This window comes from Pogoniulus pusillus, chromosome 26, assembly GCF_015220805.1.
Source record: "Pogoniulus pusillus isolate bPogPus1 chromosome 26, bPogPus1.pri, whole genome shotgun sequence".
NCBI lineage: Eukaryota > Metazoa > Chordata > Aves > Piciformes > Lybiidae > Pogoniulus > Pogoniulus pusillus.
In genome coordinates, this window is record NC_087289.1 from 19,727,345 (window position 1) to 19,739,905 (window position 12,561).

Sequence of the window (12,561 nt, forward strand, 5' to 3'; positions counted from 1 at the left end):
GATCAGTGCTGGGCCCAGTCCTGTTCAATATCTTTATTGATGATCTGGATGAGGGGATTGAGTCCAGCATCAGTAAGTTTGCAGATGACACCAAGCTAGGAGCAGGTGTTGATCTGTTGGAAAGTAGGAGAGCCCTGCAGAGGGACCTTGACAGGCTGGATGGGTGGGCAGAGGCCAATGGGATGAGATTGAACAAGGCCAAGTGCAGGGTTCTGCACTTTGGCCACAACAACCCCAAGCAGCGCTATAGGCTGGGGACTGAGTGGCTGGAGAGCAGCCAGGAGGAAAGGGACCTGGGGGTACTGATAGACAGTAAGCTGAAGATGAGCCAGCAGTGTGCCCAGGTGGCCAAGAGAGCCAATGGCATCCTGGCCTGCATCAGGAACAGTGTGGCCAGTAGGACAAGGGAGGTTATTCTTCCCCTGTACTCAGCACTGGTCAGACCACACCTTGAGTGCTGTGTCCAGTTCTGGGCCCCTCTATTCAAGAAAGATGTTGAGGTGCTGGAACATGTCCAGAGAAGGGCAACAAAGCTGGTGAGGGGCCTGGAGCACAAATCCTATGAGGAGAGGTTGAGGGAGCTGGGCCTGTTTAGCCTGGAGAAGAGGAGGCTCAGGGGTGATCTTATTACTGTCTACAACTACGTGAAAGGGCATTGTAGTCAGGTGCGGGGTGGCCTCTTCTGCCAGGCAACCACCAACAGAACAAGGGGACAGAGGCTCAAGCTGTGCCAGGGGAGGCCTAGGCTGGATGTGAGGAGGAAGTTGTTGGCAGAGTGATTGGCATTGGAATGGGCTGCCCAGGGAGGTGGTGGAGTCACCGTCCCTGGAGGTCTTCAAGAAAAGACTGGATGAGGCACTGAGTGCCATGGTCTGGTTGACTGTATAGTATTAGAGTCAAACATAATGTGTAAAAGGGAATGGCATGCCATTAAGAGGGGGTTCTTGACATCACTAAGCAGCAAGATTGTGGCTCTGGAGAAAAATCCAACAACACGAATAAAGAAGATTACAATAGACACAGTTTGGGGGGAAATTATTCTACTTAACCGTAACAAGTCAGCAGAAAACTATGTTCATCTACTTCTGAAACAACTCAGGAATGAATTCTGCATTCACTGGTACAATAATGAAATGAAAAACCATGAAATGAAAAACCATGAAATGATACAATGCTCTGGATGAAACTTAGATTAAAAAAGCAGGAAAACGCTATCTCAAGGCTGCTTTGGGAGACTGACAAAATGTGACAAAGCATAACTAGTAGAAACATCCTATTTAGAGTTTTATGGAGCCTTTGACAGGAGCTAGCCAGGCAATACAGAGAATACACATCTAGGCTTAATCTGAGCAGTCCAGGCTTCACCATATTCTGTCCAAGTTCCAGTGAAAAACAGATAAAAGGAGAATTTTGAGCAAAATACATCTGTGCTAGAAACAGGAGAGAAGGGAAAAAACATAATTGGAATTGGAGTGTGCCATCTCCTCCAAACACCCTGTCTGCAGAGAAGGAAACAAAGCAACAAATCTGCCAGGATCCTTGCTCAGTCTTTCTACTGTGAAATGAAAGTATGGGATCCACCCATGCTGCCCTCACAGGTAACAGGTCACAATGCCCTGGCCTGTGCTTGGGTTCAGATGGCAGGACTTTAAATAGTGATTGAACGAGAGTGATGTGAAAAACTGATTAAGAAGCGGCAAAATTACAACTAGCTCAGTATTATTTTAAGTGAGGTAGAATTGAAGATTTACCACTTTTTTCCTGACAAATAGCTTTTAGCAGATAAATATCACAAGAGCAGTAGGGAGGAATAAAAATCATTTGAAAAATACAGACTTAATTCAGAGCTTGCTGAAGTCAGGGGAAGACTTCCAATGGCTTTAATGGGCTTTGGCTCAAGCCCTAGCAAAGAAAACAATATAAACTGAAGTGGGACTCATACCCCTACTATAAATAATGTATGCAATCTCAATTACTAGAAACAGTATTTGTATATATCTAATTTATCATCATTAAAGTGAGATTATGGCAGCTTTATGTGAGACAGAGGCAAATCAGGGCCATTACTGAAAGCAGTTCATTTACATTATCCACTAGAACTGCTCAGGCCGTTTTCATCCCTCATGTTTAAGACCTCAGGAATATGTGGCACATGGATAGTGTAAATCCATCCCTTTTCTATTGCCCTTTTTTCTTCAAATTTGAAATACAAATGTCAAATACTCAGGCAGAAACGAAGCCCAGAGACACTTGTTCTTCAGCCTGTGCCTACTATTAGCACTTGCTAAAGCCAACGGTGCCAAAGAAACAAACCTGGAAGACTTTTGCATCATGCTTCACTCATTCCCTCTCACTAAGGACATCTGCAGAGGTTACAGAAGGCAGCTGTTCACACAGGACAATAACGGCTGCAGTTGAGCTCAATTCCTTGAGTTTCAGTGGGCATCTCAGTTATTATTTGTAAAAATGCCCAGCAGAACTACCCATAATGACTCTGTCTTTGAAAGTAAGTTTGGCCTAGGAGCTCAGGACAGAGCTACACAGCCACACTGATCCATTCCTGCTTTCAAGTATTGAAGTGAAATTTGCAAATAAACCAGTTTCAGACATTTATATGGTCTTAAAATAGAAAATGGCTGCTTTGATGTATTAGCAAAGGCTTGTGAGTCATTGCCAACACTGTCAAAATAGCTACCTACGGCTCTGGATGGCAATGCACATCCAGGACTACAGATGTGCAAAGACAGTTCCAGAGAAAGCAGAAAAGCTGGCAGATAAGATGCTTGCAGGTAACAGGTCTGAAAATGGACAACTGTACTACAAATGATCATCCCAATTATTTTTAGCAAAAAAAGAACCCACCTCATCTATGTACACAAGGAAACAAAACCAACCAAGAGTAACACATTATTCCTTTAATGACTAATTTGATGGATCAATAAGATTTTGTGCATCTCTCCTACTTCAGTGCTCTCTGCCTGCTTAGGAAAAAAATATTTTTTCTCCAGACTATTCCATACAGGTTTTGTAAAAAGAGCTTCCAACCTGGTCTATTGTGTCCCTCAGAAAAGTGCTCCATAGGACTGGCAGATTGCAGGAACAAGAGAAACAAACATTCATATGAAAAATGTCAAGTCATCAACTGTGGACATCTACACAGCCTGACTGAGCTCGCTCTGCTGCTTCTTACAGCAGCTGGATTTGGGGTTATCAAACCTCAGATTTTGTATTTTTCTCTGTTATTGCAATAAGATTTCCTTCCTAACAACTTCTCACCACTAACTTGACACATTTATTAACCAGAGAGACTGGTAAGCTACAGGTCTTACTTTATCAGTTAAACAGGCAAAGCAACGATGCAAGCTCCTAAGCTCCCTATTTCCCTTCTCTTTCCCTGAGATGTTAACCAAACTGCTTCACTTTCTGCAGCCATCTGATCCTTTTGCTCTCCTGAAACTACCAACAAAAAGGAAATTAATGCCAACTGTGGAGGTGATTTGTATTGACACTTTTCCAATAGAATCCAGACTTGGACCACCAGTGTGTTTTCACAGGGGACATCCACCCATCATCAGATGGTTGTAATTTTCCAACAGCAACTGTCCTGGGATGCATTCAACATAGTAACAACAGCTAAGAAAGATTCTTTCTTTCCTTAACACTTTACACAACTGGTTCTTCAAGATGGTGTTGTATTTTTAAGCATAGCAATATAAAACATCCTACTTGAAACTGTTACATATAGAAACTATGAATAAAATATAATCAACCTATCCAATATACACCAATATAGTTTTATAAATTATGTTAATCTGCTACACTTCCATCTATGGTATAGTTAGTCAATATTTCCTTTCATCCCCCAAGCCAAAAGGCTAATCCTCTCAGCAGCTGTTACTACTCCAGTACAGAATGAACGTGAATTTAACCTCTCCTGGATATAGCCCAATAAATTCTGTTGTTTTTCTAAGCCCTTCTGTGAATTAAAATGGACGTTGGCTTGCCATCCAACCTCATGAACAGGTCTGAAGTGGCTTTTAGGCAAGGGGCCAAATAACTTCCCAATTCCCTTATAGGGTATAGCTCTCACTCCAGAGATCTTCTGAGCAAAAGTTGAAAAACATAATCTTCTCCATTTCCTCAAAATTAGTTTTCATTTTCTCAGGATTATTTAAAAAATTATGCACAGAACTATATTAAAATAATGCTAAGGGTTCATTTGCACTCCTCGAGTCTCAGGGATTCAACTGAATTATATCAATACCAACATGAGAAAATATGCCCTCCTGCAACCTCTCAGACAATGCAAAGGCCAGGATATTGCAAAGCTTGACTGTAAAATTCAACCCAGCATGTGTGATTGAGTACTGAACAAGGCTCAGGAAAATGGGAACACTCCCTAGGACAATGAAGATCTGTTATTAGAAACAAATCCATACTGCAGCTGATGTTTAACTCCATTCTAATGAAGACCAATATATGCTGTAAAGTCTTCCTTTCCCTTTCCTTTCAAAAGCAATGCACTTCAGGCTTTGATTTGGCGCAGCAATGACCAACGCACTCAATCTGAGGACAACTGGCAATGCACAGACCCTAGGCACGTTTCTGGCGCTCCTGTGGCGTCCCCTCCGGGGATGAGCCGATTGCTGTCTGAAGCGGCTCACCAGCCAGCCTGCGCCCTTGGGGCGCTTCCCGCCCGCATCCTTCAGGGCCCCTCCACAAAGCCCTGCCTACTGATAAGGGTTTTCTTTCTGTCTCACACAACCCGAACTGCAGTCTGTAAGCCTGGGCTTCACAACAGAAGATAGAGACTAGCTAGAGAAAATAAACTACAAATAATAGCAAACTTCCAGCTCCTTCAAGCAGATTGCTATGAGCAGCGAGCTATTATCCCACTCCTCCTCACAGCCAGGAGATCTAATCTGTTGTGTCGGTCAGGTATAGATATTTGATTTGGGGTTTATGCTTGGTTAGAGTAATTAATTTTCCCTCTTTCAGAAAACTATTAAAGTTCTGTGAATATGAGAAGACTAAACACCACCGATGGCAGTGATTGCCTTTACCAGGCTGAGGAAGTTCAAGCACTCTGCCGGTACTGGCACTGGCACTCCTCGGGTAGTGCTTTCAGGCACGAACATTGAGTGTGTCCTTTGGAGTTCCCGTAAATGAGGGCCAGACGGAAAACCTACCTCCTGAGGACGAGGCTCTCCTTTCAGTCTCCAGGCAAGCGACAACTTGGCAGACAGAGCCACATGAGGTCTTACATGCTGCATTCCCTACCAGGCTATTTCTCGCTCTCGGGCTGCCTGCCTTGCCGGCCGACCAGAGTGGGACCAAAGCGGCAGCTGCTGACAGCCAGGGGCACCCAGCCTTAGGCGGTTGAGAACCCCAGCATGGTGGGGGCTGGAAGGGACCGCTAGAGATCATCTAGTCCAGTCCCCATGACAAAGCAGGGGCACCGATAGCAGGTTGCCCAGGAGCACGGTGTCCAGGCAGGTTGGGAATGTCTCCAGAGACTCTCCAGCTTCTCTGAGAAGCCAGTTCCAGAGCTCCGGCACCCTCACAAGTTTTCCCTTCTGTTTAGGAGGACAGCACTGAAAAGACTCTGGCCTAATCCTCTCGACTCCCGTTCTTTAGATAGTGGTAAGATTTCCTCTCAGTCTGTTTTTCCTCCAGACTCAGGTCTCTTCATTAGAGGGGAGCTCAAGTGCCCTCATTATCTTCGTAGTCCTGACTCTTTCCCTAGCCCCTGAGCAGCCGCAGTTTACCAGCGGTTTAATCGCGACAGCGTGAACTGTGGCCTCAATTCTCCTTGTCTCCCCACCAAGCAAGACAGTCTGCCCGCGGTGTGCGCCGGCAGCGGCTCCGCGGGGCAGCGGCTCCGAGGCGCTGCAGCGAACGGACTCCATTTCCCGGCGTGCCCCGGGGGCAGCCCGGCGCGGCGCAGCGGGACGCGCGGGGCGTGCGCAAGATGGCGGCGCTGGCAGCGTGGGGTTCGGCGGCCGCGCCCGCCCGGCTGTGCCCAATGCCCGCCCGGCTGTGCCCGGTGCCCGCCCGGCTGTGCGGGGTGCCGCGGGCGCTGGGGGGCTGGCGGGCGCGGCGGGGGCTCGGGCAGCAGGCGGGAGCCGCGGGCGGTACGTGAGAGGCGGCGCGGAGGGGCTCCCACTCGGCCTGTCTCAAGGACTGCGGCGCCTCTTTAGCCGCCCGTAGCTCCCGCGGGGCTGAGGGAAGGGAAGCGGGGCGGGATGGCATGGGGGGGTGTGCTGCCGGCATGCAGAGGCCCGGCGAGGTGAGGGGCTGCAGCTGGACCTTTGCCTGAGGAGAGAGCATGGCGTAACCGCCGCCGTCTCTTTCTTCCTCTGCTGCTGTTGAGGCTTCCCTTCCAGCTGCGCTAACAGCATGTGCAATTTACCCCCAGAAGAAAAAACTGCCAGGCCGTCCTTCACAGACGAAGCCGTTCAAAACCTGCTCTACAAAATGACTGGGCTCAACCTGCAGAAAGTCTTCAGACCGGTGAAAATGGAGCTTAAGCCACCCAAGTACAAGTTGATGACGGAAGCGCAGCTGGAAGAGGTATGCTGCGCAGCCTCCCGGTGTCCCCTTTAGCAAGAAGTCTGTAACAGACCGTATTTCTGTTGTCTTTGATCGTGCTGGTGGAAGCATTTTGGTTGCTTTCCTTTGGTTTAAGTAGTTTGCTAAATGAGTGAAAATTGGCGTTTTATTTATCTATTTCTCCATTTCTGTGGAATATGGAAGGAGATTGGGTGTTTGATTTTTTCTCTTGAACGCTGGTGCTGTCTATTACCCCTTCCCCTATGCTTCTGAATTGTGTTAATCATCATCTAACGTTTAAATTGTAGCCCTGGAACTCCTTTTACTGTGGTCCAGGATGATAAAGGAGCCTGACTAAAGTATTTTTTTCTGTAACCACAGTAAGGACCCAGAACATATCATCAGCAAGTTCACAAACACCACCAAACTGGGTGGAAGTGTTGGTGTGTATGAGGGTAGGATGCTCTGCAGAGACAGTTGGACAGACTGGATCTATGGGCCAGTGTTAGCAGTATGAGCTTCCGCCAGGCCAAGTGCTGCGTCCTGCGCTTGGCTCACAACGACCCCATGCAGTGCTACAGGCCTGGGGAAGTGTTGCTGGAGAGCTGCCTATCAGAAAGGTACCTGGGGTTCTAATCGACAAGAGGCTGAGTGTGAGGCAGCAGTGTGACCAGGTAGCCAGGAAAGCCAGTGGCAGCCTGGTTTGTATTAGAAATTGTCCAGGAGGAGTAGGGAAGTGATTGTCCCCCTGTACTGGGAATGATGAGACCACGTCTTGAGTATTGTGTCCATTCTGGGCAGGTACCTCCATACAAGAGAGTTCTGGAGGTGCTGGAGTGAGTACAGAGGAGGGCAATGAAGCTGGTGAAGGGCCTGGAAAATAAATCTTATAAGGAACTACTGAGGGAGCTGGGGCTCTTTAGTTTGAAGAAGAGGAGGCTAAGAGGTGACCTCATCACTGTCTATGACTACCTGAAAGGACTTTGTAGAGAGGTTGGTGCTGGTTTCTTCTCAGGTAATGAGTGATAGAACAAGAGGGAATTGCCTCAAGCTGTAACTGGATGTTAGGGAAACTTTTTTCACAGAAAGAGTGGTCAAGCACTGGAATAGGCTGCTTAGGGAGGTGGCTGAGTCACCAGCCCTGGATGTGTTTAAAGCTTGTTTAGATGTGGTGCTTGGGGTGAACTTTGTGGATGGGGTTTAGGGGTGAACTTTGTAGAGTACTTCTCCCTCTCTACTCTGCCCTGGTGAGACCACATCTTGGATACTGCATTCAGTTTTGGGCTCCCCAGTTTAAGAGGGACAGGGATCTGTTGGAGAGGGTCCAGTGGAGGGTTGTGAGGATGATGAGAGGACTGGAGCACTGCCTGATGAGGAGAGGCTGAGGGACCTGGGGCTGTTTAGTCTGGAGAAGACTGAGAGGGGATCTAATCAATGTCTATAAATCTCTGAGGGCTGGGGGTCAGGAGGAGGGGACAGGCTCTGCTCACTGCTCCCTGGGATAGGACAAGGAGCAATGGATGTAAGTTGCAGCACAGGAGGTTCCAGCTCAACACAAGAGGGAGCTTCTTTACTGTAAGGGTCACAGATCACTGGAACAGGCTCCCCGGAGAGGTTGTGGGCATCCTTCTTCTCTAGAGACGTTCAAGGCCTGTCTGGATGTGCTCTTCTGTGATCTGTGCTAGATCATGTGGCCCTGCTCTGGCACAGGGGGTTGGACTGGATGATCACCTTGGGTCCTTTCCAACCCCTAATATCCTGTGAGTAGGGTTAATGGACTTGATCCCAAGTTTTTCCCCCAATCTGAATGATTCTGTGACTCGGTAACAAGCTATATATACATTATTGATTGTGGTTTATGCTTTGGTGCAAACCTACCAGAAGTAAACTTGATCTCCACAGTTGTATGCATAGATCTCGGTTTTGGAACTTCCTCTAGCAGTTTGCCCAGGTTACAGTAGTGGTGTGTTGTTCATGTACGATTCTTCTACCTGGAGGCTGAATTAGTGTCTTGCTCCTCAACTGCAGAAAAAAATAGAAGATTCAAAAAACCCAACTCTCTAAATGGAAATATTTAAAATTGTTAGCTTTCCAATAGGAGGATTATGTTTAATCATAAACTTTTTTTCCCCCCAAAGGCCACAAGAAAAGCCATTGAGGAAGCTAAAGTAAAACTAGCCATGCCCCCTGTTTTGAAGGAGAGAGAGCCGATTGATGATGTCTTAGCAGAAGACAAATTCCTTGAAGGAACTGAAAGTACAAAATATGTGTTTACAGATTTAACTTACTCCGTTCCACATCGTGTAAGTAATGATGACTTTATTTTAATTCTTAATTTCAAAGTAAGCTTTAGGTTTCAATAAAATGTAGCTGCAGCACTTGGCAGAAAGGCTGAGGAGTTATAAATTCACTCTGGTACAGGGCAATACAAACATGTAGTTTTATATGTTTGCTGCCAACTGATCATGATGAATTATGTGCTGGTGCTTAAAAGCGGGGGTGTGTGGGAAAGCTGTGGGATAGTTGTTTAATTATTTAAAAGCAGATGTTTGTACTGTGTAAGGAGTGTGGAGTTCTTTCATACTTCCTAGAAACTTCCTGTAGAATCAGATTGTTTAGTACTATGCACAGACCAAAAGATGGAGCTACTTTGCAGCTGCAGAGATCAGGTGGAAAGCTTGGTAAGTGATAAATGAGTTCATGGGAAAGCTGTGAAGAAATAGTTGTCAAATAACATAGTGGAGTACAGGGATAAGATTTCTTTGTATAATGAAACATCTAGATTGTCCTAAGTACTGGTAGGAGTAGGCTGGAAAAGTCCTTAACAAATAGTTATGATTCTGAGAAGTTTCTATGGGTCAAGCATGCGTATAGTGATGATCCTGTGAGGTGAATTGCCAAGTCTTCAATCTATGAGAACTCTCCAGGAACCTCCTCTTTATTCTTCTGCCTCAACGTGTTCAAAACTTTCTCTTCCTAACAGACTTTCCTATCTGCTGCCCTAAGTGAAATAAGCCTGGGAACAGATCTGAGACCAGTGTTTTCCTGCTTGTGTTTTTTATTTCATGGTTGCCCTTTCTTGATTCTAGCACATACCTCTGAAAGTCAAAAGAACAGGACACTTGCATCCTTAATATTACTGTGAAATGCATAACATTGGGTCAGCAACATGGCTAACTTTTCTCTGGGTATTAGTTACATCACCTGGCTAAAGTTCAGAGGGCATTAGTGTTTAGTGTAGGCATGTCATGTGCATACCTGTTTATGTCATAAAACTGAGGTGGAAATGTAGCGCTTACTTAGCAGGTACCAAGGGAGAAATGATGGATCTGGCCCATAGCAACATCAATTAGAGACTGGTGTTATTAGTGTGAGTTTAGGTACAGAACTTTATTTGCCAAAAAGAATCCTTGTTGCCGTGGTTCTGGCTATGAAGAGAGCTGCTTTGGGAGATAATGTGGGTGTTTTACCTTCTCCTCAGGAACGTTTCATTGTTGTTAGAGAAACAAATGGTGTATTGCGCAAAGCAACCTGGGAGGAGCGAGACAGAATGATACAGATATTTTTCCCAAAGGAGGGGCGCAAAGTTATTCCCCCAGTAGTGTTCAAGGATGAAAACCTTGTGGTAAGTTCTTCTTCATTTTGAAATGGATCAGTTTTGCATAATTGTGCTCGTTTTGGCCAGAGTAGCTCTGAGTAAGCCAATCTGCTGCTATATTTTCAGCTGAGTTCTGTTTTGGACAATTGCTTATCATTGTAGCTTAAAATACTTAAAAGTTCTAGTGCAGGGCCAGGTACATCATGCTTAGGTATAAACGTCCTGTCGTGGTATTAATCCTAATTTAATCAGTACATTCCCAGATCAAGCACAATTACAGTGTGTAAACTGGTGTTCTGGAAACAAAAATCAAGGCACATTTGTACAATGTCATTAAGGCAGTTACTGTACTTGTACCTGTTTTGTCTTGTGAGGAAGGGGATATTGGGTTTAAGCATTGCCCACAACAGAAATATTGTGGATTTTGAAGGGTTGAAACAGTGTGATGGAGACTGTCTGGCTGAACTTGAACTCTTGTCTCAGACTGTGTTTCAGCAAAACCATCATGAGGATGTCCTGAACAGGTGCATTGCTCAGTTTGAGCCAGATTCACCGGATTATATCAGAGTGAGTCCACTTTTCATTTTTCTAGTTTGGAAAATGGCATTAGGGAAGAACTTTTGGGTTTGTTTTGCAAAGTTAAGGATTGTCTGGGGATCACAGGTGGTGTTCATATGTGTTTTTTTCCTCCATACAGAGTACCTGTTATTCTTGTGATGAGCATCATGTTTTGGTTTTACTTTTCCCTTGCAGAAAAGTCAGACAGAATTCTGTTTTAAGTAGTTTTCAACAGTAGAAGAACCACATATACATTGAAATAGTATTTTTATCGGTATTTCTGGTATCAAACCAAAATTGGTGATTAACTCATAAATGGCCAAAGCCAGAGCTGTGCTCCCCAAGTCTTTTTGACAGGATTTGAAAGGAAGAGGTTGATAATTGATAAAGTTAGGTAACTGATCTTGTATTCCTGAGAGCACTGTACACAGTGTTATTTCTGACGAAGAGCAGGTACAAAAATACGCTTCTAGCTGAAACAGTAACTAGTGACTGATGAGCATTTAAATCTACACTTGCCTTTAAAATGCTTAAGCTGTAGTATTTCTCAAATGACTAAGAACATAACTTCTCTTAGACAAATTTTCAAGTACATTTTCTTTGTTCTGTCATTTTTCTCTGTAAAGACCAGAATACAACTTGGCAGCAGAGAAATGAATTTTCAGAGATTATGTCCCTCCCTTCCAAAGTTTTCAGTACAGAGTATTTATCAAGTATTTAACTTGATTTTAACATAAAGGTGTCTGTGGCTAAGCACCAAGAATTGTGTTAAACCTTGGCACGTATTTTAAGTTAGGGTAACACTGGGATAAGGTAGCATGGTTCAGCATGTAGCTTGTTCCTGCACTGGAGGGAGGTTTGAAAATAGATTGAAAAGTTGGTAGAGGGGAGAAACTGTCATCAAGCTCCAGCTATGCTAACAAAGTGAACATTTTCTGAGTCTAGGTTCATCATCGGACCTACGATGACATAGAGAAACATGGCAAATATGACCTGCTCCGTTCCACGCGACACTTTGGGGGGATGGTATGGTATCTAGTGAACAGAAAGCAAGCAGACGGCTTACTAATAGACATGATCCAAAGAGACTTGTAAGTTGTTTGTCACTTACTAGTTTTGCAAAGCACACCACAAAGTACATTCTTTAAATTTTACTCTTCAGAGAAAGTAACTGCTACAAATGGCCCTTTGTGTGTTTCAGGCTGGACGATGCTACAAGTTTAATTACACTCTATCATATGCTTCATCCTGAATGTCCATCAGCAAAAGAAGCTAAAGAAGGGAACCTTCAGGGAGTTGACCTGATCAAGGTAAGCTTTTCTAATTGGCTACTTTCCTAGAGCAGAGAAGGCTCTTACGCACCGGAGGCCTATTTAATATTCCAGATTTCTCCTCCCCTTAAGCAGCAGGTGTTTAGCTGGAAGGGCTGTGCATGCCAGGTTGCTTGTGTTTGGGGTTTTTTAAACTATGTAGCTGTAGCTGGCTGATCTACCTCTGAAATCTCACTATGCAACTCTGCTCTAAATGGTGCATTAATCTCTCCTGCCATGTTTGCAGGTATTTGCAAAGACTGAGTCGCAGAAAGAAGGCTATATACAGCTGGCCCTCCAGGCGTATGAAGAAGCAATGGCTGCCTCTACAGCTTCATGAAATAAACCTTGGTTCATCATAGGGTTTAAGCTTGTTTATAATGTTCTCTGTACAGGATTCCACAATAAATACTTGAAACAACTGACTGGTCAAGAAAAACATTTACTGAAATATGCAAGAGTCACTCATTGTAGCAGCTTACTATTTTCAGAAGTTCTTTCAATGAACTTAATTATCATGACTTGTTTTTAGGGTGATAATAA

The 12,561-nt window shown here is 44.8% G+C and overlaps 1 protein-coding gene across 2 annotated transcripts; it reads left to right on the forward strand.

Moving 5' to 3' along the window:
- Positions 1-6,065: 6,065 nt before the first annotated feature.
- MRPS22 (mitochondrial ribosomal protein S22) lies at positions 6,066-12,439 on the forward strand. 2 transcript variants are annotated; one of them, XM_064165437.1, is made up of 8 exons: positions 6,066-6,134; positions 6,419-6,573; positions 8,691-8,855; positions 10,034-10,177; positions 10,634-10,717; positions 11,654-11,799; positions 11,910-12,018; positions 12,266-12,439. In XM_064165437.1, exons 2-8 carry the CDS (start codon positions 6,478-6,480, stop codon positions 12,356-12,358), a joined length of 837 nt encoding a protein of 278 aa, XP_064021507.1. In that variant the 5' UTR covers positions 6,066-6,134; positions 6,419-6,477; the 3' UTR covers positions 12,359-12,439. The 2 variants fall into 2 exon arrangements, with proteins under 2 accessions (XP_064021507.1, XP_064021506.1); XM_064165436.1 differs by lacking the exon at positions 6,066-6,134 and having other exon boundaries at positions 6,385-6,573.
- Positions 12,440-12,561: the final 122 nt, after the last annotated feature.